At 41.5% G+C, this 26216-nt stretch overlaps 1 protein-coding gene across 1 annotated transcript; it reads left to right on the top strand.

Annotated features, from left to right (window-relative positions):
• Positions 1-10823: 10823 nt before the first annotated feature.
• Positions 10824-24588, top strand: SKIC8 (SKI8 subunit of superkiller complex). Its single transcript, XM_073663753.1, has 11 exons — positions 10824-10971; positions 11059-11093; positions 14251-14278; positions 14736-14841; positions 15412-15584; positions 15658-15806; positions 15922-16015; positions 17015-17108; positions 21608-21700; positions 21797-21875; positions 24228-24588. The coding sequence occupies exons 2-11, from the start codon at positions 11082-11084 to the stop codon at positions 24315-24317; spliced, it is 918 nt and encodes a 305-aa protein (XP_073519854.1). The 5' UTR covers positions 10824-10971; positions 11059-11081; the 3' UTR covers positions 24318-24588.
• The last annotated feature ends 1628 nt before the right edge of the window (positions 24589-26216 follow it).

The following is a 26216-nucleotide window of genomic DNA, read 5'->3' as shown; positions in this document are numbered from 1 at the left end:
ATGTGTTGAAATCAATGGCTGACATTTTTATTGTGTACCTAAGCCAAGGAAAATATTGGCAATTCTCCTGCAAGCCTATAATCTAAAAATTTGTAGTTCAGACCAGACTACTGTTTTCTAATCTATGTACAAGTAGAGTGTGCCATCATCTGAAGTACAGGTGCATCTCACTAAATTAGAATATCATCAAAAAGTAAATTTATTTCAGTTCTTCAATACAAAAAGTGAAACTCATATTATATAGAGTCATTACAAACAGAGTGATCTATTTCAAGTGTTTATTTCTGTTAATGTTGATGATTATGGCTTACAGCCAATGAAAACACAAAAGTCATTATCTCAGCAAATTACAATAATTAACAAAAAACACCTGCAAAGGCTTCCTAAGCGTTTAAAAAGGTCCTTTAGTCTGTTTCAGTAGACTCCACAATCATGGGGAAGACTGCTGACTTGACAGATGTCCAGAAAGTAGTCATTGACACTAAGTAAATTCAAAGTAAATTTTGCATTTCATTTGGAAATCAAGGTCCCAGAGTCTGGAGGAAGAGTGGAGAGGCCACAATCCAAGCTGCTTGAGGTCTACTGTGAAGTTTCCACAATCAGTGATGGTTTGGGGAGCCATGTGATCTGCTGGTGTAGGTCCACTGTGTTTTATCAAGACCAAAGTCAGCGCAGCTGACTACCAGGAAATTTTAGAGCACTTCATGCTTCCCTCTGCTGACAAGCTTTTTGTAGATGGAAATGTCATTCTCCAGTAGGACTTGGCACCTGTCCACACTGCCAAAAGTACCAATACCTGGTTTAAAAGCAACAGTATCACTGTGCTTGATTGGCCAGCAAACTCGCCTGACCTTAATCCCATAGAGAATTTATGGGGTATTATCAAGAGGAAGATGAGAGACACCAGACCCAACAATGCAGACGAGCTGAAGGCTACTATCAAAGCAACCTGGGCTTCCATAACACTTCAGCAGTGCCACAGGCTGATAGCCTCCATGCCACGCCGCATTGATGCAGTAATTGATGCAAAATGAGCCCTGACCAAGTATTGAGTGCATTTACTGAACATACATTTTAGTAGGCCAACATTTTGGATTTTAAAAACATTTTTCAAGCTGTTGTTATAAAGTATTCTAATTTACTGAGATAATGACTTTTGTGTTTCCATTGGATGTAAGCCATAGTCATCAACATTAACAAAAATAAACACGTGAAATAGATCACTCTGTTTGTAATGACTCTATATAATATATTAGTTTCACTTTTTGCATTGAAGAACTGAAATAAATTAATTTTTTGATGATATTCTAATTTAGTGAGATGTGTATATGAGAAGAAATTGTAAAAGATAAGCAGAAGATTCCTATAGATGTTTATGCCTCAGCAAGGATGAACATCTCAAGGACTTTACATTCTCTTTATATAACTAGCTTAAAGGAAAATCATAATTTTTTTACTAATATAAAATCTGAAAAATGTAAAAAGTTTTTACATTTTCAACTTTTAACCCCTTTACGACCTTGCACGTATGAGTGTGTCCAAGGTCGTATCCCTGCACTCCATGCGGACTCCGGCGATAAGCTCACATATTTTCGCATGTAGACCTTGGGTCGCTGATGGGTTGGCATGACAAGCTGTGGTCTGCAGTTGTCATTGCCGGGATGCTATGAGTGCCGCCCAGCGATCGACGCTCATAGCAAATGGGCATTTTTTGCTACACACAGCAGGGCTGTGATTTTGTGATTTACTCACAGGCGAGTCAAAATGTGTTTCCATACTAAATGACTGTAAAGAGTGCCAATACCAGTGACGCAGCAAGCTTTAGGTTTTTCTATTTTTCCCTCCCAATGTTTTTTGTTTTAAATTATTGTTTATCATTTGATCTTTTGTATTTAACACCAGTGCTCTATACAAAAAAAACTTCTTCACTTGATTCATTTTTTTCAGGAGATGTTCCACACTATGTACTTAAACTTCATGGGTGCCAATAACAATGAGGAGGACTGTATATATGAAGCTGAGTTGCAATAAAATAATGTGTGCAGACAAATGCAGGACATGAATAAACCTGATCAAAGGTGCATATTAGTCATACAATGGTTGTCACACAATTACATGAAATAGGACCATGATGAAGTCTAAAAAGGATAAGTACCCATTATATCAAATGTTGGAGCAGCGCACCAGCCAATGTCCCCAACGCAGGTTTCGCGTGCGTGGCTTTCTCAGGGGGCGTGGTTAATTGTGTCAGCATGTCCATTTTAAATATTCGGCAAGTCCAATCATGTGATCAGAGTTCGGCCAATCACATCAGTCAAAGTGGTGCATGCGCGCCCTGGTCCACAGGTCCCAATGCCGCCCACCTGTTCTTCAAGTCTGATAGCACATGTCTGAGGCGACTGGCGCCGGCCTTATAGATACTGGCGGATCTAATGAGGGAACAAGACCCAGAAACCGAAGGTATGTTTATTCGGTAGATCTTACTGAGATGAACTAGATTTCCCCCTTTCTCCCGCAGTGGAAATCTTTATAAAATTAGTTCTTGAAGACTTTAAAAATATATCCATGAAGCGAAGATGTGATAATCTTACTGCAAAACAACGTATGGCTCTATAAGAACTGCAATCATATGATGATATTGTAATAAAACCACGAACAAGGGGGGTAACATAGTCCTGAGGCCAAAGCACATGTATGAAAAAGAGAAGTTTAGACAATTAAAGAAGATGTCCACTACTTGGACAACCCCTGTTCACACCCATCGCTTGGCCCCCATAAAATGAAAAAGCTTATACTCACCTTCCGTGCTGGCACCGTTCCCGCAGTGTCGGCACTCGCTCTCCCCGGGGCTCCCGTGATGTTGTTGTGACACGTGATGCCGGCGCCCAATCAGCACTGGCGTCACTATCCCCACCTCCTGTCGAATTGAGCATAAACAGCAAGTCAGGGATCAGCTGCAGCCTGGACTTCCTTTTTATGTTCAATTTGTCCGAAGACGGAGGCAGTGAACAGGGCTGTGGAGTCGGAGTCATGGAGTCGGAGCCCATTTTGGTGGAGTCGGAGTTGGTATAAAATGGACCAACTCTGACTCCTAAAATATATAATAAATTGGGTACAGTAGTTCAATGCAGTTTGTAGGGAATATTTTTTCATAAAAATTTGGGAAAGTTCTGAAATGTCCTATAAATGTCTGTCCTATTCCTGATCTAAGGGTCTAGACTTTTAGCTGAGATGAATCTGTGCTACAGTAAATTTATCACTTAAACATGAGCCATGTATGAGGGAGTCGGAGTCGGTGTCATGGAAATTGAGGAGTCGGAGGTTTGGCTTAACGACTCCACAGCTCTGACAGTGACGCCACCTCTGATTGGGCGCCGGCATCACGTGTCACAGCAACCGCACGGTAGCCCTAGGGAGAGCGAGTGCTATTACCGCAGGAATGGCGCCAGCGAGGGAGGTGAGTATAGGCTTTTTTATTTTATGGGGCAAAACATTTTGATCAAGAAGGGGGTTGCTCATGTAGTGGACAACCCCTTTACGGGACAGACAAAAATACATCAAATTAGATCGGAGTCCTCTGTCTTTTCGGCTGAATTAGAAATTATTTTCTCCCAGGCTTTTAAAGGTGGGGTTATTCCAAACCAGGTTTTGGATGGGCTCCTTGTTAAATTTCCTAAAATACCTACATTATATTTTATCTCTACAATAATAATAATAATAATCTTTTTATTTATATAGCGCCAACATATTCCGCAGAGCTTTACAATTCAGACAATTTACAGACATTTTCGGCATTGTCCCCATTGGGGCTCACAATCTATATTCCCTATTAGTATGTGTGGGAGGAAACCGGGGAACCCGGAGGAAACCCACGCAAACACGAGGAGAACATACAAACTCCTGGCAGATGTTCTCCTTGGTGGATTTTGAACCCAGGACCCCAGCGTTGCAAAGCTGCAGTGCAAACCACTGAGCCACCGTGCTACCCTACTACTATGCACAGTGGCATGTAAACTGTTATTGTGCAGTTAAGCAAGTTGAAGATGAAATGATCTCTAAAAGGGATAAAGTTAAACGTATTTTAGGCAAAAAAAAGTATTTTTTTTTTTTAATTTTAAAAATTACAAAAAGGGAAATGGGCTGATGCAAAAGTTTGAGCACCCTGCGTGGTTAGTACCTAGTAGCACCCTCTTTTGGAAGTATCACAGCTTGTAATTGCTTTTTGTAGCCAGACAAGAGTTTTTCCATTCTTGTTTGAGGGATTTTCATCCATTCTTCCTTGGAAAATTCTTCCAGTTCCGCGAGATTCCTGGGTCGTCTTGCATGCACTGCTATTTTGAGGTCTAGTCACAGATTTTCAATGATGTTCAGGTCAGGGCACTGTGAGGGCCATTGTAAAACCTTCAGCTTGCGTCTTTTGAGGTAGTCTATTGTGGATTTTATCATGTGTTTAGAATCATTATCCATTTGTAGAAGCCATCCTCTTTTCAACTTCAGCTTTTCTACAGATGGTGTTATGTTTGCATCAAGAATTTGTTGAAATTTAATTGAATCCATTCTTCCCTCTACCCGTGAAATGTTTCCTGTGCCATTGGCTGCAATACAACCCAAAGTATGATTGATCCACCCCATGCTTAATGGTTGGTGAGATGTTCTTTTCCTAAAATTCTGTGCCCTTTTTTCTCCAAACATACCTTTGATCATTGTGGTCAAAGAGTTCTATTTTCACTTCATCGATCCACATGACTTGTTTCCAAACTGCATCAGGCTTGTTTAGATGTTCTTTTACAGACTTCTGACGTGGAATTTTATGGTGGGAACGCAGGAGAGTTTTTCTTCTAATGACTCTTTCATGACGGCCATATTTGTGCAGGTGTCTCTAAACCATACATGTCAAACTCTGGCCTGTGGGCCAAATCTGGCCCGAAGGGTGATTATATTTTGACCATTTTCCTTTTTTAATTTTTAAAATGTAAAAGATGAAAATTTATATTTTTTTGCCTAAAATACAGAGGAAATGTATCATCTTTAACTTTAGCCCTTTTAGAGATCATTTCATCTTCAACTTGCTTAACTGTTCACAATAACAGTAATTTTGACCAAAGGTGCCCAAACTTGTACATGCCACTGTATCTACATCTACACCTAGAATATATACATATACTCGTTTGAAGTAACTCTGAAGCCAATTGTACTGGGATTTTTTCACTGAAATAGTAACTTGTTTTTGTTACCTTTAGTAAAAGTTACTATTTATATATATAGCCTATAGACATGGGTTCTCCTGTCTTGAATGTAACTTTGAGTCGCTATGTGTAGGCTGTAGGCCAATTGTTTTTTGACAGATATTTGCATTTGGAATATTTTCATAATTCAAAAATTTAAATCTCACCTGTACAAATCTTTTGGGTATCGCTGCATCAGCAAAAGTCCGATCTATGAAAATATCAAATTTATTTTCTTATACGGTAAATGCTGTAAAAAGACAAAAAAAGTGAAGCCCCAGCGTTGCTGTGGTTTGATCCTCGCACCTCTCTATAAATACAATAAAAAGTGATCAAATGCCTTTTGTACCCGAAAGTGTTATTAAAGAAAAACCCATCAATTCACAGTCCAAAAAACAAGCCCTTAATTGGCTCTATCAACACAAAAACAAAAATGTTACCGATTTGAGAGTACGGTGGCAGAAACCAAATTTATTTTACAAACGTCAGAAATTTTTTTTCTTAATTACAAAACTATACAAAAAAACCAGACTTTAGGCTATGTGCGCACTGTGCATTTTCACTGCGTTTTTTCGGTGCAGAAATGAACCAAAAACGCTAGGTAATCCGTGCGCCATGTGCTGTGCACATGATCAGGAATTTTCCTGACAGGATTGTCATTGCGTTTAAATCTGCAGCATGTCAATTCTTTGTGCGTTTCTTCAGCGTTTTTCACCCATAGACTTGAATTGAGTTAGTGAAATCCGCAGCAAAAACGCAGGTATAAATATATCTGTGGATTTGCTACGGTTGTTTGCTGTGTATTTGACTGACTCAATTAAAGTCAATGAGTCAAAAACACAGCAAAACCGCACAAAGGATGGTACCAGGGTGGGGGAAGAAGACTAATCCTCCCATCATTGACCACCGCTCCCGCTGATAACAGTGGGAGCAGGCACCGCTGAGGCGAGAGGTAATCTCCTCAGCCAGCGCCTGTGCGCTGTGTTTTAAAAAAAAAAAGGTAAAAATCAATATTAAAATGAAAACACCTTTCATTCTCACCTGTCCACCGTCCTCCCGATGTCCCCGTGACCCGATCACCCGGCAATACACTGAAGGGAGAGCGATCACTCCTGTCCGTGTACATCGCTGCTGCCAGCTGAGGTCAAGTGAGTTCATCAGCTGGAGATCAGCTGAGAGCTCCGGGACCTCACTTTATGGCACCAGTGCTACGTGGGAATGTTCCCATGCAACACTAATGCCATAAATGAGGTCACCATGGCTTATCAGCTGATGAACTCCATGATCAGGAGTCGCTGCAGGTTTGAAGCTGCGTGTTTATATAGCGTTGAACCCGCAGCGTCCAGATGGTACAGCAAAGTGGATGGATTTCTAGAAATCCGGTGAAATGATCTCGATGGTCCAGATGGATGGAGTGGAGGATGGCTGGTTGATGGACACCCCATGCAAACACGGCTACGGCGCTAACAAGGAGGAGGTGGTGTAATGTCTTGGGCTGGAATCATGGGGAGAGAGATTGTCGGCCCTTTTAGGATCCCTGAAGGGGTAAAGATGAACTCCATAATGTATGTTGAGTTTCTCAAACAGCACTTCCTGCCATGGTTCAAGAAGAAGAACCGTGCATTCTGCAGCAAGATCATTTTCATGCATGATAATGCCCCGTCTCATGCTGCACATAACACATCTGCATCTCTGGCTGCTATGGGCATAAAAGGGGACAAACGTATGGTGTGGCACCCATGCTCCCCTGACCTCAACCCCATTGAGAACCTCTGGAGCATCATCAAAAGGAGTGTCTATGATGGCGGGAGGCAGTTCACATCTAAGCAACAGCTCTGGGAGGGTATTCTGTCCTCATGCAAAACAATTGAAGCAGAAACCATCCAAAACCTGACAAATTCAATGGACGAGAGAGTTCAGAAGCTCCTTTCGAACAAGCGGTCCTATGTGCAAATGTAACATCACCTAGAATAAAGTTTTGAGTTGAAAACTGTTTGATTTCAGTTTCTAATAACCTGCTAATGCTTATAATTTCAAAAATGACCATTTTTTTGTTCTTTATTAAAATGAAAAGGTTGAAATCTCTGCTGTGCATAATAATTTGGAACATGCATTTTGAGTGCAGTTTGAGTTGTTTATTTTTTTTAAAATATACTGTTATCATAGGCAGTTTGTACAAAAACCTTTCAATTGTACTCTAATAGTTATTTGACTGGAAAATTACAATGACTGCAATTCATATAGGTAATTTGGGAAAATCTGAGAAAATATTATTTGCATAATAATTTGGAACACAGTGGATCCGCATGTACTGAGAAAACAAGTTCGGCATTAGAACACAGCGTTTTGGACGCAGAGAAAATATGCTGCGTCCAAAGCGCTGCTGGTTGCTGATTGTGGGACGTAGCTAATGAAACAGCTGTGAGCTGCTATTAATAGCCAGGGAACATGTTTGCCTAATGGCACCTTCCTAGGTTAAAAATAGCAGCTCTCCGCTGCACCAGAAATGACATGAATGGAAATGCTAATGAGATTGGGTTTAGCTGACACCTAGACCTTTTGTTTAGTGATGACAAGGTGTCAATCAGACTCGTTCATCATCAAACCTAATTAAAGCAGGGGCGGACCTACCGCCCCTGTAGCCGGTTCATTGAACGGGGGCCCCCTAGGGAGAGGGGGCCCCTTCAGCAGGGCATGACTGCCCTGACTCCAGCATGGGACCCAGCCGGTCGGGGCCCCCTCGGAGCCCCGTTGGGGCCCCCCTCTTGGGCGTCTCCTCATGGGACCCCCCTGCAGGACCCCCCCGCCGTCACATGACCGGAGATGTCCCTGCGCTCAGCATGGCTCCCCGGCCCCATGCTGAGCGAAGGGACATCTCCGGTCATGTGACAGCGCCGGCACAATACTTACCCCTCCCCGTGCCTCCGCAGCGTCTTTCGCGTCCTCTGACTTTGACGTCTCAGGTCAGAGGGCGCGGTGCTATGTTTACACCACGCGCGATCTCTCCTGAGCTGTCACAGCACAGAGCGGGAAGACGCGGACGATGCTGGAGTCTGGATCAGCATCAGGTAAGAAGTGAGATGAGTATTTGATTTTTTTTTTTAATGTATGGGGGCATGGGGCATTATATGGTGGGGGGAGAGTGGGTGTGACATCCTGCATGGGGCATTATATGGTGGGGGGAGAGTGGGTGTGACATCCTGCATGGGGCATTATATGGGGGGGTGACATCCTGCATGGGGCATTATATTGGGGGGTGACATCCTGCATGGGGAATTATATGGGGGGGTGACATCCTGCATGGGGCATTATATTGGGGGGTGACATCCTGCATGGGGCATTATATGGGGGGTGTGACATCCTGCATGGGGCATTATATTGGGGGGTGACATCCTGCATGGGGCATTATATAGTGGGGGAGAGTGGGTGTGACATCCTGCAAGGGGCTTTATATGGGGGGGTGGTGTGACATCCTGCATGGGGCATTATATGGGGGGAGAGGTGACAACCTGCATGGGGCATTATATGGGGGGAGAGGTGACAACCTGCATGGGGCATTATAAGGGAGGGGGGTGTGACATCCTGCATGGGGCATTATATGGAGGGGTGACATACTGCATAGTGCATTATATGGGGGAGTGACATACTGCATGGGGCATTATAAGAGGGGAAGGGGGGAAGTGACATCCTGCATGAGGCATTATAAGAGGGGGAGGGGGGAATTGACATCCTGCATGGGGCATTATATGGGGGTGGGGGGGAGTGTGACATCCTGCATGGGGCACTATAAGAGGGGAAGGGGGGAAGTGACATCCTGCATGGGGCATTATAAGAGGGGAAGGGGGAAGTGACATCCTGCATGGGGCATTATATGGGAGGGGGGGCGTGACATCCTGCATGGGGCATTATAAGGGGGAAACAGCCTGCATGGAGCGTTACATGGGGTCCAATATTCTGTATGGAGTGTTATATGGGGGTCAGTATTCTGTATGGAGCGTTATATGGGGGACAGTATCCTGTATGGAGCGTTATATGGGGACCAGTATCCTGTATGGAGCATTATAAGGGGGTCAGTATCCTGTATGGAGCATTATATGGTGCCCATAATACTGTATGGAGGACTATACTGTCCGGTCTGCACTGTGCGATGTGAGGATTCGCCAGTTTCTGAGCTATTATAGAATTTACAATAGATATCGCTCGTGTAATGGGGCATTATAAGGGGGGAACAGCCTGCATGGAGCGTTATATGGGGGCCAATATTCTGTATGGAGCGTTATATGGGGGTCAGTATTCTGCATGGAGCGTTATATGGGGGACAGCATTCTGTATGGAGCGTTATATGGGGGCCAGTATTCTGTATGCAGTGTTATATGGGAACCAGTATCCTGTATGGAGCGTTATATGGGGACCAGTATCTTGTATGGAGCATTATATGGGGACCAGTATCCTGTATGGAGCATTTTATGGGGGTCAGTATCCTGTATGGAGCTTTATATGGGGTCCATTATACTGTATGGAGGACTATACTGTCCGGTCTGCACTGTGCGCTGTGAGGATTCGCCGGTTTCAGAGCTATTGTAAAATTTACAATAGAGATCGCTCATGTAATGTAGTAAGTGAAATCCTTGGCCTTGTACTATATATATATATTTCTCTGTGGTATCTGTGCATCATGAATCATGGTATGTGTTAAAGGGGCCACTGAAACTCTGTCGCCCAGGACCCACAAAAACCTGGAGCTGGCCCTGGGGGTAAGTATAACAAGTTTTATTTTTTTTAAATACAATTAATTAACTAGGAGTGGGGGGAATCAGAGATGCACGGAGGGGGGGCCTTCATGCCCCCTATGAAGGGCAGGGGGGGGCCCCCAAAAAATTCTTGCACAGGGGCCCACTACAGTCTGTGTCCGCCCCTGAATTAAAGAGTTAAATAAACTCACAGACACAGAGAAAACATTTTATTTTAAATACAACAGACCCATTCTTTAATCATTTAAATTAACCAATACACTTACCCCAGGTCTGACGGTAATCCAAGGGTGTAAGCAATGTCGCACGTTTCTTTTTTCAAATATCTTCGTCTAGCTCTAAAAAGCATTCATTGATGTCCAAAAACACATAAAAGTGTCAAAAACACATAAAAATAGCAGCAAAATGCACATTTTTTCTGCAGTGTTTTTCCGGCCAAGAGATGCAGAAATCTTAAGGAATTTTCTGCATTTAAATCCTGAACGTGCGCACATAGCCTTAATGTCGCCGTAACCACACCGACCTTGAGAGTCTCGTAGTAAGCTAATATTCACCGCACAATGAACGCCCTGAAATCTATACCCAAAAGAGCAATCGTGTTTTGATACAAAAATAGAAAAGTTATGGATCTTGGAAAAAAGGAGGCCAAAGTAGGAAAAAAAAGGAGAGGTTAAAATCCCATTAGCTACAAACAATGCAGACACAGCGTAACGTCATTCTACTTCTGCAGGACATCACTGCTTCCTCCAGTCATAGTCACACCGAGCGACAGTCTGCAGCCGACAGTTCACAAAGAAGACGCAGCCAGTGCACAACCAGCCGAGCACTGAGCCCCGCCCCTTCATGATCACGTGATCGCTCCAGAGCGGGGACATGTGACAACACAGTCTTCCCTCTAGCGCCCTGTAAGCGCTGTGCTGACGTCATCAAACCGCGACTTTTATGTCTGCGTCGGAACTCGTGAGCTGCTAATAGCAACGACAAATAAATAACAGGTAGAAGGAAAGCGGCGCTGAGGGTGCGGGCGTGACGGGTAATAACCGGCAATTACGGGTAATAACCGGCCTTCTTGTGTCTTTCAGATCCTTTATTGTGACGCCTGGACATGAGCACGCAGGTAACGCTCCGCATACAGGCGGACTCCTGACACCCGCTGGCTCTATACACCATAGCCATCGATCGTGTTATAAAGCTGCCCCCTGACTACATGTGTGTCCCCCACTGAGACCACTGACCGTGTCCGACCACCTCTGGTGACTGCTGTGCAGGGAAATAGGACATTTACATAATGTTATTAATCACCTAAATCTCTTGAATATTTGCAGGCAGAAAATTGGGGAAAAACTCCACTTTTCTTTGGAACCTTTTTGTTTTATGTTTCTCTTTTTTTTATTTGGGGCCCGAGTGTTACTTTAAAGTTTGTATTGAAATAAGAAAATCACAGCATGTATTGTGTTTGAAGGGGCTGTCCATTTACAGTATACTGATGACCTCTTGTATGTAGGAGATCATATGAGATCGGTGGGATCAGGGCTGCCAACCGACCAGGACAGTCCATAAAAATAGAGCATTTTTTTGCCCTGTCCATAGTGGCCACTGCAGAACAGCTGTTGTTCCTACACATTGTATGTATAAGTAATCAATATGTTGTGCCTGGACCAGCCCTTTAATGCCGGGTTCAGATGACAGTATATAAACAAAATTAAAAACCTGCATGCCACGTCCGCAGATTGCGAACGTTAATGATTCTCTGTGTGGCTCAAAGTGGATGGGTGCTAGCTGATATTTACAATCACTAGTCTAGTAATATGAACACTGGGTTACTATTGTGTCAGTATGCTCTCAGTTGTGCACAGTGACTGAAAATACAGTCATCTGATCTCTGCCTCAGTGGCATTTTTAAGATCACTGCTTTGTTGCATATATGAAATAAGAGAAAAAAAAGTGGGCATTGAATAGAACCTGTCAAGTCCAGAAATGCTATTTAACTGCAGCTATAGCGGTAACCTGCAGGTAAATAGCAGTTAAAATATGTCTGGCAAGCGATTGGAGCAGCGGCTATAGGGAGAAAATAAAGATGTATTCTCCCTGCAGCCACTCATTTCCAGTCATCAGGGCAGTGGGGTGTCCCAACATATTGATTGACAATCTGCTCTGCATTTTATGCATGCATACTGTCAGTCAATGTGCTGGGCAGTGATTACTGAAAGCAAGTGGCTGCAAGGAGGATCTACCTTCATATTCTCCCTGTAGCTGCTGCTCCAGTAAGCTACATAGTATTTAAAAGCTATTTTCCTGCAGAATAACCGTATATATACAGGTAAATGACATTTCTGGACGTGACAAGTTTCCTAACAAAAATAAAACATGCTTTTAGGGCCAGATTCCCATGATCATACATCGTGATACAGTTCCAGCAAAGTGAATGGGATTTATAGAAATTTCATGCCCACTGTACGTGTGAATGTGACCTTAGAGTGATTTACCAAGGATGGGTTAATATCTCTGACTCTGTTCCTGACCTGGATGCGTATTTCATTTAGGTCAAAACGGTTTGCATCTATTTTTTCCTACCTATGGATGCTTTTTATTATTATTAAACAGCGTCATAGTAAGATGAAAGTACACACCTATAGAGCTGAAGGAAATGAAACGCCCAGTTGATTGATAAAAAATGAAAACATTAGGCATCAGTAATTTCGCTGTCCTGTATCTCCACAACGGAGTGGAGTTAAAAATGAAAAATGTATGTACAATGTGCAGGAATTTACAATTTATAAGCAAAGATTAGTTACAGGTCTTCTTTAAGATATTAAGTCTTACAAATTTTCATCTTTAACATGCAACATTTAGCACATTAGTATATAAGGTACCTTTCTTATCTAACATTGTGAAGGTTACTACCATGCCAAAAAGATGAATTGGTGAAACTTGTACCACATTTATAATTAAGAGCTCATTCAGACATCTGTTTTTATGCATGTGTTTTTCATGGCCAGAATACATATACATTATAATCTATGGAGCTGTTCACATGTCTAATTTTTGTGGACCATGTATCTTTAAAAAAAAAAAATCACAGAAATGTCCTGATTGAAATCACAGACCAAAGTCAACCAAATGAGTCTATGGGTCAATGAGAATTAATGACAGCACACAGATGCCATGTCCATTTTAAACCTTTTAATGCTTTTGTTTTTTTGGAATATACTGAAAATCGGTCCATATCGTTTTCACATACCAGGAAAAATCAGATTTCTGAATGAGGCCTAAGTTTTAACATATGATTAAATATGGAGTTTTAGAGTTGAAATGAGTACATTGAAGATTTGGTGCAAATTACGCCATTTTTGATAAGTGTGGTCCTCTGCTAAAATGATTGGCCCCATGACACAAACCCAATGGGTTTGGCTAGATGTGATGTCCATGGACAATGTGATGGACTAGAACATCTGAAATGTCTAATGCACATGTGAGCATCCACTGGCAGAAAATGCTGCTGTGTGAATGAGCGCTGGCCATTCTTGAGCACTAGCTTCCCTTACTACAGATGGGCTAGGTTTCCACTGCACAGTCAATATCGCAGTTTTATTGGTCATATCCACAATGTTGAAATATGCCTTTTGGCTGCAGTTTTTACTGGTGAAATGTAAAATAAATATGACTCGCCTGTTAAAAAAATAAATAAATAAAATGTGGCCTGAAAACACATCTTAAGGGCGTCGACAATTCACTGTAAGGCTATGTTCACACTTTGCGTTTTTGCTGCATTTTTTTCTGCAAGCAAAACCTGCTCTCTTGGCAAAAAAGAACCTGCTTAAAAAAAGCAGGTTTTGTTGCGTTCTTTGCTATGTTTTTCATGCTGATACAGTTTAGTGCCTTTTGTTCTTAAGTTTTCTGCACCAAAAACGCAGCCAAACCTGATATCTGCGTTTTTGCTGCTTATTTGCATGTATTGTTTTCTATGGGTGAAAAAAACGCTGAGAAGTGACATGCTGCAGTTTTCCAGTTCAGTCAGGAAAAAAAAAGTATGTGCATGAAATTTCAGAAATCTCATAGCTTTTGCTGGTACTGTAAAACGCAACTTTTAATTTGCATAAAAAATGCAACGTGTGAACATAGCCTAAAACCATGAGCATTTTTCTGATGCAATTCTCACTGTGTCCAGTGGAACATGCCTGTACAAAGTGTAGTGTGCTAAGACTAATAACAACACAATAGTTGCAGTACATCTTAGGTTACTAACTTTGGTGTTGTCTTTTGTCTTCCTACAGTATAGTATCCTCTACAAGCAAGAGCAAGGTAAGCTCATGGTGGAGGAGCAATCTGGACATTGGGGGAGATTTGCTAAGATATCTTCTCCAGAGTTCACACACAGGTCTAGTGTCCCAACCGCTTGATGAGGATCTATGAACCTGTCAGTCTGGGTTGTTAGAACCATGGTCAGGCCGAAATTGCATTACAATGTTATGTCTAGCACATGGTCTGGCATAGCGGTGTATGGCACAGGGATCCCTACTTTTCTAGCGTATAAATCTGTGACTTATGCCTCTCCCTCAGAGTATTTCTGCTCCTATCTGCAATTGACGTAAAAAGATGCAACGTCAGACAGGTCGGTCCAGTGGCCTCCGCAACCATATACTTTTCCCCAAAGTTTCTCTTCATCTGTGACCTCCATATTACCCTAATGAGACACCTTCTTTCAATCATAAGCTTTTATTAGAACTTGTATTATTTGTATGTTTTATATTTTTTACAGCCCATAATGATGCTATATGGTCTGTAGCATGGGGGAAGAATAAAAATGATGGAGCAGAAACTGTGATTAGTGGATCCCTGGATGATTTGGTAAAAGTTTGGAAATGGTAAGTTAATAGGATCCATATCCTGCATTGTTAGAAAGTGTAGCTTTGGATGCCTCATTTTGTACCTCAATACCCCGGTGCACTTGTGACTTCAAACAATAACTACACTCTTTTCCTAAATCAATAGTACAAGTGAACGTTGGAAATTCGAAGAGAAAACGCTAAGGCTTCTATTACACAGGGAAATACTGCTAATAATGCATGACATAAGTCATAAATGGCCAGAAATAGTGTTATTCCTCACGTGTACTCACTCTGAAGAGTCACCTTAAAGTTTCAGTTGCATTACACTTTAAGCGATTTTTTTTTTATTTTTTTTTTCTGTTTGTGAACTTTCTTACTTTTACCAAGGAGTTCTCACTGCATCCTGTCCCAACAGCGGGTTATTTAGTCTTGTATAGAGCAATGCATGAATTATTTGCAATAGACACTTGAATATAGGACCCTCATTTTATTGGTAAAGTGGTCATACTTACCAGTTAATGATGTGAGGCTTGGTAGCGTAGTCAAACCCTATGGATGACTTTGGCCACAGGAATATTACTTTATATGTTGATTCTCCTTCTGCAGGTCTGAGGAACACCTAGAACTACAATGGACACTTGAAGGCCACCAGCTAGGGGTGGTTTCTGTGGATGTGAGTCCTAATGGAAACATTGCAGCCTCTAGTTCATTAGATGCTCACATCCGACTGTGGGACTTGGAGTTTGGCAAGCAGATCCGTTCCATCGATGCTGGACCAGGTATGAACAAGACATTTAATTCACTGGCCTCTCATGCACAGATGTATTGTCTAACCTCTGTATGTCCCTCCAGTGGATGCCTGGTCTGTTGCCTTTTCACCGGACTCGCAGCATTTGGCTACTGGAAGTCATGTAGGAAAAGTGAATATCTTTGGAGTAGAGACTGGGAAAAAGGAATACTCTCTGGACACCCGAGGCAAATTTATCCTTAGTATTGCTTATGTAAGTCGTTTTCTTTAGACTGTCATAGACTGTCGGACTAGTGTTGTTTGCCTGTTTTATACTTTTTAACCCCTCCCCCCTCTCCTTCCCTTTTTTTTTTTTTTTTAAACTGCAGAGCCCAGATGGAAAGTATTTGGCTAGCGGTGCCATAGATGGTATTATCAATATCTTTGATATTGCCACTGGGAAACTTCTCCACACGTTGGAAGGTGAGATGGTCTCTTAGTAATTTAAATGAAGGGAACATTAAACAAACAAAGAAAAAATAATCCCACCCCCCTCCCCCCGACCATAATTGCTTTCCGAATTTCCTTATCTGTTAAAGCTATTTTGTTTCACGCTGCTTTTAAAAAATAAAACATCTGTCCCGGGAGATTCACCAGCCCCTTCCAATGATCTTGTGTTTCGCCTGAAGACAACTGGCTGCAGCAGGAGCCTCCCCCTCTTCTTTGTCTGCAGCAGGACAGAAATATTTCTAAGCTCTGCCAGCTGGAAATTAACCCTTGCATTCTCTAAAGGATTTTTGCAATCCAATTGTCTGTTTCAGGATCTTGCTGCAGAATTGACAAGGAGTTGTGGACAAGTTTATCTCCTGTTTACTATGACTTTTAGGTTTAGTATTCTTTTCTCCAGCTCTTGCCTGCTTAGATTGGTCTAGATCTACAGTTACCGCTACACAATGTTATTTTTTTTTTTTTACCTGTACAAATGCCACATAAAGGAAAAATACCGTAAGTGCTTCAGAGACCTAACTGTATCTTAATAATGCCACAGAGAAGCTCAAATTTCCCATTTGACAGAGGTCGGCTGTCTGACTCAAAATTCCTTAATGGTCCAGATTGAGAATGACCTGTTATCACCAAGCTCATTTACTGCTCTTGACTGGAGCACCCTGCCCCTTCATCAAACTTTATATTACTCTCTCCTATTGCCTGTTCTCTCATCCTCTGAAGAAATTACAGGAAAACTCATTCCCCAGGACTCCTTTAAAAAGCCAGGCCCCTTCCCCAGCCCTTTTATTTGGTTGATCAGGCAAAATGTAATCACGTTTGACAACTTTATTCCTTTTTCAAAACTATTGCAACATGACCTTTTATTTCCCTCATTACAACTAATGTAAATCCTTGTGTTTTTTATAGTTTTTTTCCTTTAAAAAATGTACAACATGGGATTACCTTTAATGTGTCTATTTTCATTTCCCCCATCAGGACATGCTATGCCTATCAGATCACTAACTTTCTCTCCGGATTCTCAGCTGCTGGTTACAGGATCAGATGATGGCTACATCAAGATCTATGATGTGTGAGTTGCTGCTTGGTATAGTTGGAATGTTTTCTTTTATAATTTATTGCTATTGCTATTCCATTTGTTTTGTAGCATATTGTTCTCCACACGTTGTCAAAATTGTTGGTACCCCTCGTTTAATGAAAGAAAAACCCACAATGGTCACAGAAATAACTTGCATCTGACAAAAGTAATAATAAATTAAAAATCTATGAAAATAAACAAATGAAAGTCAGTCATTGCTTTTCAACGCTGCTTCCACAGAATTTAAAAAAAAATAAACTCATGAAATAGGCCTGGACAGAAATGATGGGACCCCTGAAAATAATGTGACAAAGGGACATGTTAAATCAAGTTGTGTCCACTAATTAGCATCACAGGTGTCTACAATCTTGTAATCAGTCAGTGGGCCTGTATATAGGGCTACAGATACTCACTGTGCTGTTTGGTGACATGGTGTGTACCACACTCAACATGGACCAGAGGAAGCAAAGGAAAGAGTTGTCTCAGAAGATTAGAAAGAAAATTATAGACAAGCATGTTAAAGTTAAAGGCTATAAGACCATCTCCAAGCAGCTTGATGTTCCTGTGACTACAGTTACACATATTATTCAAAAATGTAAAATCCATGGGACTGTAGCCAACCTCCCTGGACGTGGCCACAGGAGGAAAATTGATAACAAATCAAAGAGACGGATAATACGAATGGTAACAAAAGAGCCCAGCATAACTTCTAAAGAGATTAAAGGTGAACTTCAAGCTCAATGAACATCAGTGTTGGATCACACCATCCGACGTTGTTTGATCCAAAGTGGACTTCATGGGAGACGACCAAGGAGAACACCATTGTTAAAACAAAATCATAAAAAAGCTAGACTGGAATTTGCTGAACTACATGTTGACAAGCCACAAAGCTTCTGGGAGAATGTCCTATGACCAGCTGAGACAAAAATGGAAGTTTTTGGCAAGGCACATCAGCTCTATGTTCACAGACAGAAAAATGAAGCATATCAAGAAAAGAACACTGTCCCTACTGTGAAACATGGAGGAGGCTCTGTTATGTTCTGCGGCTGCTTTGCTGCATCTGGCACAGGGTGTCTTGAATCTGTGCAGGGTACAATGAAATCTCAAGACTATCAAGGGATTCTAGAGAGGAATGTGCTGCCCAGTGTCAGAAAGCTTGGTCTCAGTCGCAGGTCATGGGTCTTGCAACAGGATAATGACCCAAAACACACAGCTAAAAACACCCAAGAATGTCTAAGAGGAAAACATTGGACTATTCTGAAGTGGTCTTCTATGAGCCCTGACCTAAATCCTATTGAACATCTTTGGAAAGAGCTGAAACATGCCGTCTGGAAAAGGCAACCTTCAAACACGAGACAACTGGAGCAGTTTGCTCATGAGGAGTGGACCAAAATACCTGTCGAGAGGTGCAGAAGTCTCATTGACAGTTACAGGATTTACCTACTTGATGCCATGTCACCAACAGCACTCAATGAGGACTTTCTCTTTACGGGATACCTTGGCTGAAATTGGACCACGTGATGAGATTTGTAAAAGGACATGCCGATGGATTGGATATATTCATCAGATACTCTTAAGGACTAAGGATTGTTAGCCTTATTGGACTCTCTTTACAACCACATGATTATCGATGCAATCATTTATACTTTCAGGACAATGGTGTATTTTGGAGCAGAGGATGTTGAATACTAAACCCATATCTTTGCCCTGCTGGGCAATGATTATAATAGAACACTTTAGACAGGTTAATGAGTCATCTATATTTACGGGATTCTCTTTTGCTCTGATAATATAGTATAGTTTTGTGTCTACATGTACCAATATCAATCTCTTATATATATCATCATAAAGGTTCTAGTGAGGGGGAGGAAATATACTATTGATACTCTAAAAATACTTTACGCATAATTTGACCTTATATTTACATCGTGGATTCTTTATGGGGGAGTATGTTGTGATATTTAGTTCGATGCCGTCTGTGCCTACTGAACACACATAGTTATTTGGTGTATGTATTTGTTTCGATATAGATGTGTGCTATGCACATAGTCTATGTCTGAGTTATTAAAGTAAAATTAAGCATATGCACCTATCATTATTATTGTGTTTAGGGACATACTTATGAGCGATATATATTTGTGGGCTCCGAATTTAATTGAGATTTAATGCCTTTCCCCTATTTGAGATGCATCTCTAAGCATAGCACAGCATATTTAGTTATGCTGTGCTGTGTGTAAAAATCTATGTGCAATATTGTTTATATCCTACTTATGGCTGTCATATTTGATATATAATTAACATTTTATTAATCACTTTTGTGATTAATAATTGCCATGGGACAGTGTTCTGTCAACAATCCGATGTATGGACTTGAGGTCTGAGTGACATTTTATTTTTCTACATGGCTGGGTACATTTGCTTATATACAGCGTTGCTGTCTGAATCGATCCACTCTGTTTGTATATCTGGTTGCTAACCAACCGTATCATGTGACCATGACATACTTCCTGTTTCGCACAATGATCCTGTCTGTATATCTGGTTGCTGACCAACCGTATCATGTGACGTGACATACTTCCTGTTTGATGCACAATGATCCTGTCTGTATATCTGGTTGCTAACCAACCATATCATGTGACCATGACATACTTCCTGTTTGACGATGCACAATAGCGTCTCCTTGGTAACTAAATCACATGCTTATGATGCATTTCCGGTTTGACGAACACAGCTGAGAACACGGAGTGGTAATTATAAACATATATAAACCTTTTTAAAAGCATGTGGTTTATCCCCTGATGAAGCTGCAGCCCTAGGCAGCGGAACGCGTGGGGTGGGCCACGGGGACCTCATATTCCTATTTGGGGCTGGTAATATTGTGGCAGGCTATTGCATCAAAACCCATGCTTTCTTTTATGGTCACTTAGATTATGCCATATCCATGGATTTTTATCCAGACCTATAGAACTGCATGAGGTATTTGCTTGCATATATAGGCTCTCTATAAGCTATTTTAGAGGGTAGTGTATGGTATTTATAAGACATCATAGGATGTAACTTCCCACTCAGGATTTTATACTATCCTTTTGGAGATTATATGGATATATTTCAACCATATGCGTATGAACATCTCTATATGTAATGCCTATATCTGCTCTGTGTATCTTCTGTGACACAATTTATCAATTTATTGGCCGCCAATTGTATTGTCATGAACTTTAGATACATATCCTTTTGGGGTTAATAGTGTGTGTTCATATATTTTGTCATTCTAATCATGACCTACTAAGAATTTATCACGCACTATTGGTGAATTAACTTATTCATGATTATTCTATTGCCATAATTGTGTTTCCCATGATCTTGGTATCTTGTATCTGACTGCTTGAGGATCCCTTGTGTGTGTTTTTTAAATGATTTTATCTTGTTTTTGTCCACATGCTTGTAAATAAATAAATTTGTACTTTTTTGCATACATAATTCGGTGTGCTCCCTCTCTATTATATGCCATCCTTTTTTCTTCTGGTTCCCCAGTTACAGAAATCGTTTGATTGCAGTGATCGCCTCAAAAGGTTGTTCAACAAAATATTAAGTTAAGAAGAACCATCATTTCTGTCCAGCCCTATTTCATGAGTTTAATTTTTTTTTTTAATTCTGTGGAAGCAGGGTTGAAAAGCTATGACTGACTTTCATTTGTTCATTTTCATAGATTTTTAATGTATTACTTTTGTCAGATTCAAGATATTTCTGTGACCATTGTGGGTTTTTCTTTCATTAAACGAGGGGTACTAACAATTTTGACCATGTGTGTAGTTGTTACAGTCTCTGTGAAGCTCTACGTTTTGGAGATGCTTTAAAGAGCTGATGATGAAATTGCATAACTAACAATTCCCTTATTAATTAGCTTTAATATTTGCTGTACTGCTTATCTCAGAGCTAAATAAAAATGTCAGTTGATTTAATGTTCTAGGTTGCATACATGGAACCTAAATGACTTTAAAGGGAAGTTTTTGCTGTGTAATCAGAGAGCAGCATAGTATAGGGGCAGACAGCCTGATTCCAGCGATGTGTTACTTACTGGACTGCTTAGTGCAGTTTTGATAGAATCCCTGTTTTCTCTGCTGTAGATGTAGCAGTGTTCAGAATGCTGAGCTCTCTTTAACCCCGCCCACACCACTGATTGGCAGATTCCTGTGTACACTGTACATTGTTAGCAAACTGCCAATTAGTGGTGGGGACGGGATTACACTGATTAGCTGGACTGTCTTGTATGGGAGGAACATAATGTCTTGTGATAATCTTCTTATAAAACACTGATTGTATGGAAACTAGAGTAAGCTGCTGAGTAATCAGGCTCTATGCCCCTGTATTAAGCTGCTCTCAGATTAAAAAGCAAAAACCTGCTGACACAGTCCCTTTATTAGGTTGGAATAGTAGAAATAAAAAATAAATGTATGTAAGTTAATGCATTACATCTGTATTTCTTGTGTTAGGCAACACGCCAGTTTGGCCGGAACACTCAGTGGACACGGCTCCTGGGTGCTGAACGTGGGTTTCTCTCCTGATGACGCTCACTTTGTCTCTAGGTAGGAAGCATTGGTGACATGCCTCTGTATACAGCACATATCTATAAGAGATCTGTGGCTGATGGGAAATATTATACATCTATCATCTCTTTTTAGCTCATCTGATAAAAGTGTAAAGGTCTGGGACGTTGCCAGCAGAACATGTGTACATACTTTCTTTGACCACCAAGAACAGGTAACAGTCTTTTTTCTTTGTTTTTTTTAAATTTTCATACTATTTCAGACTGTAGTCATTGTCTTTTATGTGTCTCATTTGTATTGAGCAAGACCAAACACATCTAGTTTGTGCGTGACCACATGTATGCAAATCGCATATTTGTGGTATAAGTGACCGCCCGGTCTTGCTGCAGACACCGGAGAATCCTGACCGTGTGCAGTGCGCGCTATGATTCAGAAGCCTGCACATAGAGACTGCAGACTGATGGCAAAAGACCGAACAACCCTTTTAAGGGCCGGAATAAAACAGTAAAGGTAAATACTAATTGAGCCGCCGCTCTGTATACTCAAAGCGGTGACTGAAACCGAATGCTGCAGGGAAGAAACTAGTTCATTTTCTCCCCGCAGCATTTGGCTAAGTGCAGGCTCCGGGCAGGTTAGTAACGCTTTTGACCTGCAGATTATACTCCTATCTGCAGGTTAATGGTGGTTTTGCTGGTAACAGGTTCCCTTTAACTACTCTTACAAATTACAATGAAGATGGCTGTACTCGTCTATGGCTACCTCCTCAAAATTCTCGAGTGCCACACATGGCACAAGAGGAGGCTTTTCTACAGGTATGAGGGTTGCAGAGATGGTAACACAGTGCACCATTAGTATTTACAGACCCAGCTCTCGCACTATGCACCACTTCTCTCTTGTGTGGTGAAACAAGGAGGAAAGCCAACGGATACAAATAAGTATGTGTGACCAGAGAGTTGGGGGGACCCCACACATAATATCATTGAGGAGTGCATGTGGCCCCCAGGCCTCAAATTCTTCACACCTGAGATATGATGTCTTGTAGTCAGCTGAAACTTCCCATTTCAGCAGCATCGATCAAACATCAGATGTGTATGAGCAGCCTTCTGACACTTCCCCGTCAGATGATGTCAGGAGATAGAAGGATTGGGCAATTTAAATTAAAATCCTGATACTTTTATTCTCCTATTCTTGCGGGAGATGAGTCGCTGTCGGAGATGTCTGGCTTTATACCATTTCTCCATTGAAAAGTCATGAAAACTCAACGAGGTGACTTTTTGTGTGTATGTAGGAATTGGGAGAGATGGCTGGCAGGTATCTAAGGTGTATGGGCACGATTAGACATAACATCTATATTAATCAGGGCTGTGGAGTCGGTAAGCCAAACCTCCGACTCCCTCATACATGGCTCATGTTTAAGTGATAAATTTACTGTAGCACAGATTCATCTCCGCTAAAAGTCTAGAGCCTTAGATCAGGAATAGGACAGACATTTATAGGACATTTCATAACTTTCCCAAATTCTTATGAAAAAATATTCCCCACAAACTGCATTGAACTTCTGTACCCAATTTATTATATATTTTATGCGTCGGAGTTGGTCCATTTTATAACGACTCTGATTCCTACGCCACCAAAATGGGCTCCGACTCTGACTCCACAGCCCTGGATATTATTGGACAAAAAAACTGATTATTTCAGCAGGACTGACCAACCCTCTGTAGTTTGTAGAGTCCTCCTCCCAATGGAAGATACAGAACGGGCCCGATTGCTTGCTGTCTAGGGAGCTGAGCATTTACCAGACATACCTGGCTGTGGCTTGTACCCCTCTCTCTATTAGGAATATATGCAAAATTGGCTAATTGTGCATATGTATAAGGGGTTAGACCCCGGTGGACCTGTCTAGACTTGCACAATATTGATCTTCCTACAGATCATGTATCCATCAAGTCGCCATGGCTCGAGATCGAGCCGAAGGTCATTTAAAAAGAAAAAAAAAAAAGGAGTTAGGAGTAGTGGCCCGCACACAGCTGTCTAAGGTGTATGGCCACTTTAAGGTTTTACTTGGAATGAGCAGGGTTAGACTATGATTAATAAAGATTTCAGCGACTGAGTTATTATGTGCACATTGTTGGTGGCCGCATTGCTCTTGGGGGATTGTTTTTTTTTGTTTTTTTTTGCAGAGTGAATTACAAATTATAAGCTATGATTTGTGTTCCTTAACACAAACCCAATGACCCGAAGTAGTAAACTTCCATCAGTAGTGTCAAATAGCTATGCACATTATAAGGGGGCCCGTTCCGAAGATTACTCGTCCATCCTCCTATTTAGTGGAAAGGGTACGATAAGAGATGCTGTAAATATGAGTGTGAACAGATACTGATAATTTTAGATGTGTTTTATAGAAGACTGGAACAGTAGCCCCTAACAATCACTTACTAGTTTTTTATTCTCCAAACAAAATTAAATCTTTTACTATGGACAAATAGTTTTTGCAAAAAAAAAAATGTAATTCTTTCAGTGCATGGTAGTAATTTACCAAACATTACTCCTGTGTTTTTCCTCTTAGGTTTGGGGTGTACAATACAATAGAAATGGATCGAAAATTGTCTCTGCAGGAGACGACCAAGAAATTCATATTTATGACTGTCCTATTTAAGACATCGGATCTTTCCCTCTTGGGAGATGATCTGGCAGCGATCTGTCATTCCAGCTGGTCTCCAGATCCTAGTCCAGACTGTCATCTGACCATCGTTATCCCGGACCTGTATGTGCTACTATAAATGAGGAAGCATATTTATAATATGACACTGCATTACGTGAGCCCACCTAACACACAAATGGCTTTTGGAAATAACTGGCTGTTTTATTTTTATATTACTTTTCCATTTTTTGGCCGGTGCAAATGTGATTAAATTTTTAATATGACACCTTTTCAGTAGTGTGCACTTCTTTTAATCTGCAGTTTGCTAATGACTGTATTTCCTCTTAATTTTTACTGCACGTGCCACCTTGAACTAATTCGGGATAAACCCTGTAGTACCGTTGTATGTTAGAAGGGTGCAGGATACACACATACTATTCTCTCATTTCTTCCAGAAGTATATTGGTATTGGATTGTAGAATTAACGACGCAGAGTAATATATTATTTTATAAGCACAGTATAGAGGTCATGCAGATTTGTAGGCGAAATCTCCTGCTATGTGTAAACTTATTGGTGTATGAATTATAACTTGGTCGTGACACCTCAATCACTATGCTGTGAGATTGTATGTTGTTCTCGGTGCTGTGATTTCACTTTGTACATTATCCCTGCATATAATGTGTTATCAGAGAAAATAACAGTTCTATATGTTTTAGCAGGGCTGTGGAGTCAGTAAGCCAATCCTCTGACTCCTCAATTTCCATGACACCAACTCCACAGCTCTGCACACAGATTCATCTCAACTAAAAGCCAAGACCCTTAGATCAGGAACAGAATAGACATTTATAGGACATTTCATAACTTTCCCAAATTCTTATGAAAAAATTTACAGCACATGTTGCATTGTACTACTATACCCAATTTATTATATATTTTAGGAGTCTGGGTCGGTCCATTTTATTCCGACTCCACCAAAATGGACTCGGGACTCCACAGCTCTGCTGTGTATAAAGTGATTATGTAAAGTATATTGTAAGTGGGTTGTTTTTTTTTAACAAGCCCCATTCACATTCAGTGGGAAAAAAAACCCATTGTGGATTGCAAGACTGCTGCAGATTAAGGGTGCTTTCACACTGCATTCAGGCACCCATTCAGTGGCTCCGTCGGGGCTTATGTCTGAACTCCGTGCAAAACGGGATTCGGGCGTATGCGCCGACGGGGCCATAGACTATAATGGTGCTGACAGAGAGAATGTGTACTCTGTCGTGCATCATTTCTCTATCGCTTCATTGGGGGACACAGGACCATGGGTGTATGCTGCTGTTGCTAGGAGGTTGACACTATGCAAAAAAAGGAAAATAGCTCCTCCTCCGCAGTATGCACCCGCCTACAGGCACCAAGCTCACCAGTTTAAGCTTAGTGTCTGTAGGAGGTAGACCTGGATCTTCACAGATCCAACCTTGTTGTGTTTATTAATCCTTGTTTTTTCTCTTTCAGATACAGCTCTTCAGGCTAACAGGGCACACTGCGTCCCCTGTTAACCCACTAGCAACCGAGAGAGCAATGTGGCTACCCCCACATCGCCCACTCTCGGACCCGCTGGGCAGGACTTATCCCCTGTCACCTTAGGGTGTCTCAGGGTGATTTCGGTGGCCAGTCCTAGCCTGTTCCCCACCCCAGTCCCCTCCTCGGAGCGGCCTGGGAGGGAGACGGTGGTCCCTGCGGGTGATCTTCCCCCAGTTTTCTGGGGCTGACACCGTCTCCTGCACTGTCCAGGACCGAACAGTGCAGGAAGGAGGAAAAGCCAGGATCCAGGAAGGCATCCTGAGACCATCCTCAGAAGGAGAAGGAAGGGACAATCCCCGGACCCGCTAAGACAGGTACTTCCCTGCCTTTCAGCTGCAGGTCCCAGT

Source organism: Phyllobates terribilis, unplaced genomic scaffold (assembly GCF_046119375.1).
Source record: "Phyllobates terribilis strain yellow unplaced genomic scaffold, ASM4611937v1 Scaffold_2__4_contigs__length_985480577, whole genome shotgun sequence".
In the NCBI taxonomy this organism is placed as follows: Eukaryota; Metazoa; Chordata; class Amphibia; order Anura; family Dendrobatidae; genus Phyllobates; species Phyllobates terribilis.
Note: the sequence above shows the minus strand (reverse complement) of the source record. Positions and strands in the feature narration are given on the sequence as shown.

Excerpts from the sequence above, each read along its gene's own strand:
- SKIC8 (XM_073663753.1), top strand. Across the intron at positions 14,279-14,735 it reads CCTCTACAAGCAAGAGCAAG|CCCATAATGATGCTATATGG; the intron begins GTAAGCTCATGG and ends TATTTTTTACAG. Across the intron at positions 15,807-15,921 it reads TTATCCTTAGTATTGCTTAT|AGCCCAGATGGAAAGTATTT; the intron begins GTAAGTCGTTTT and ends TTTAAACTGCAG.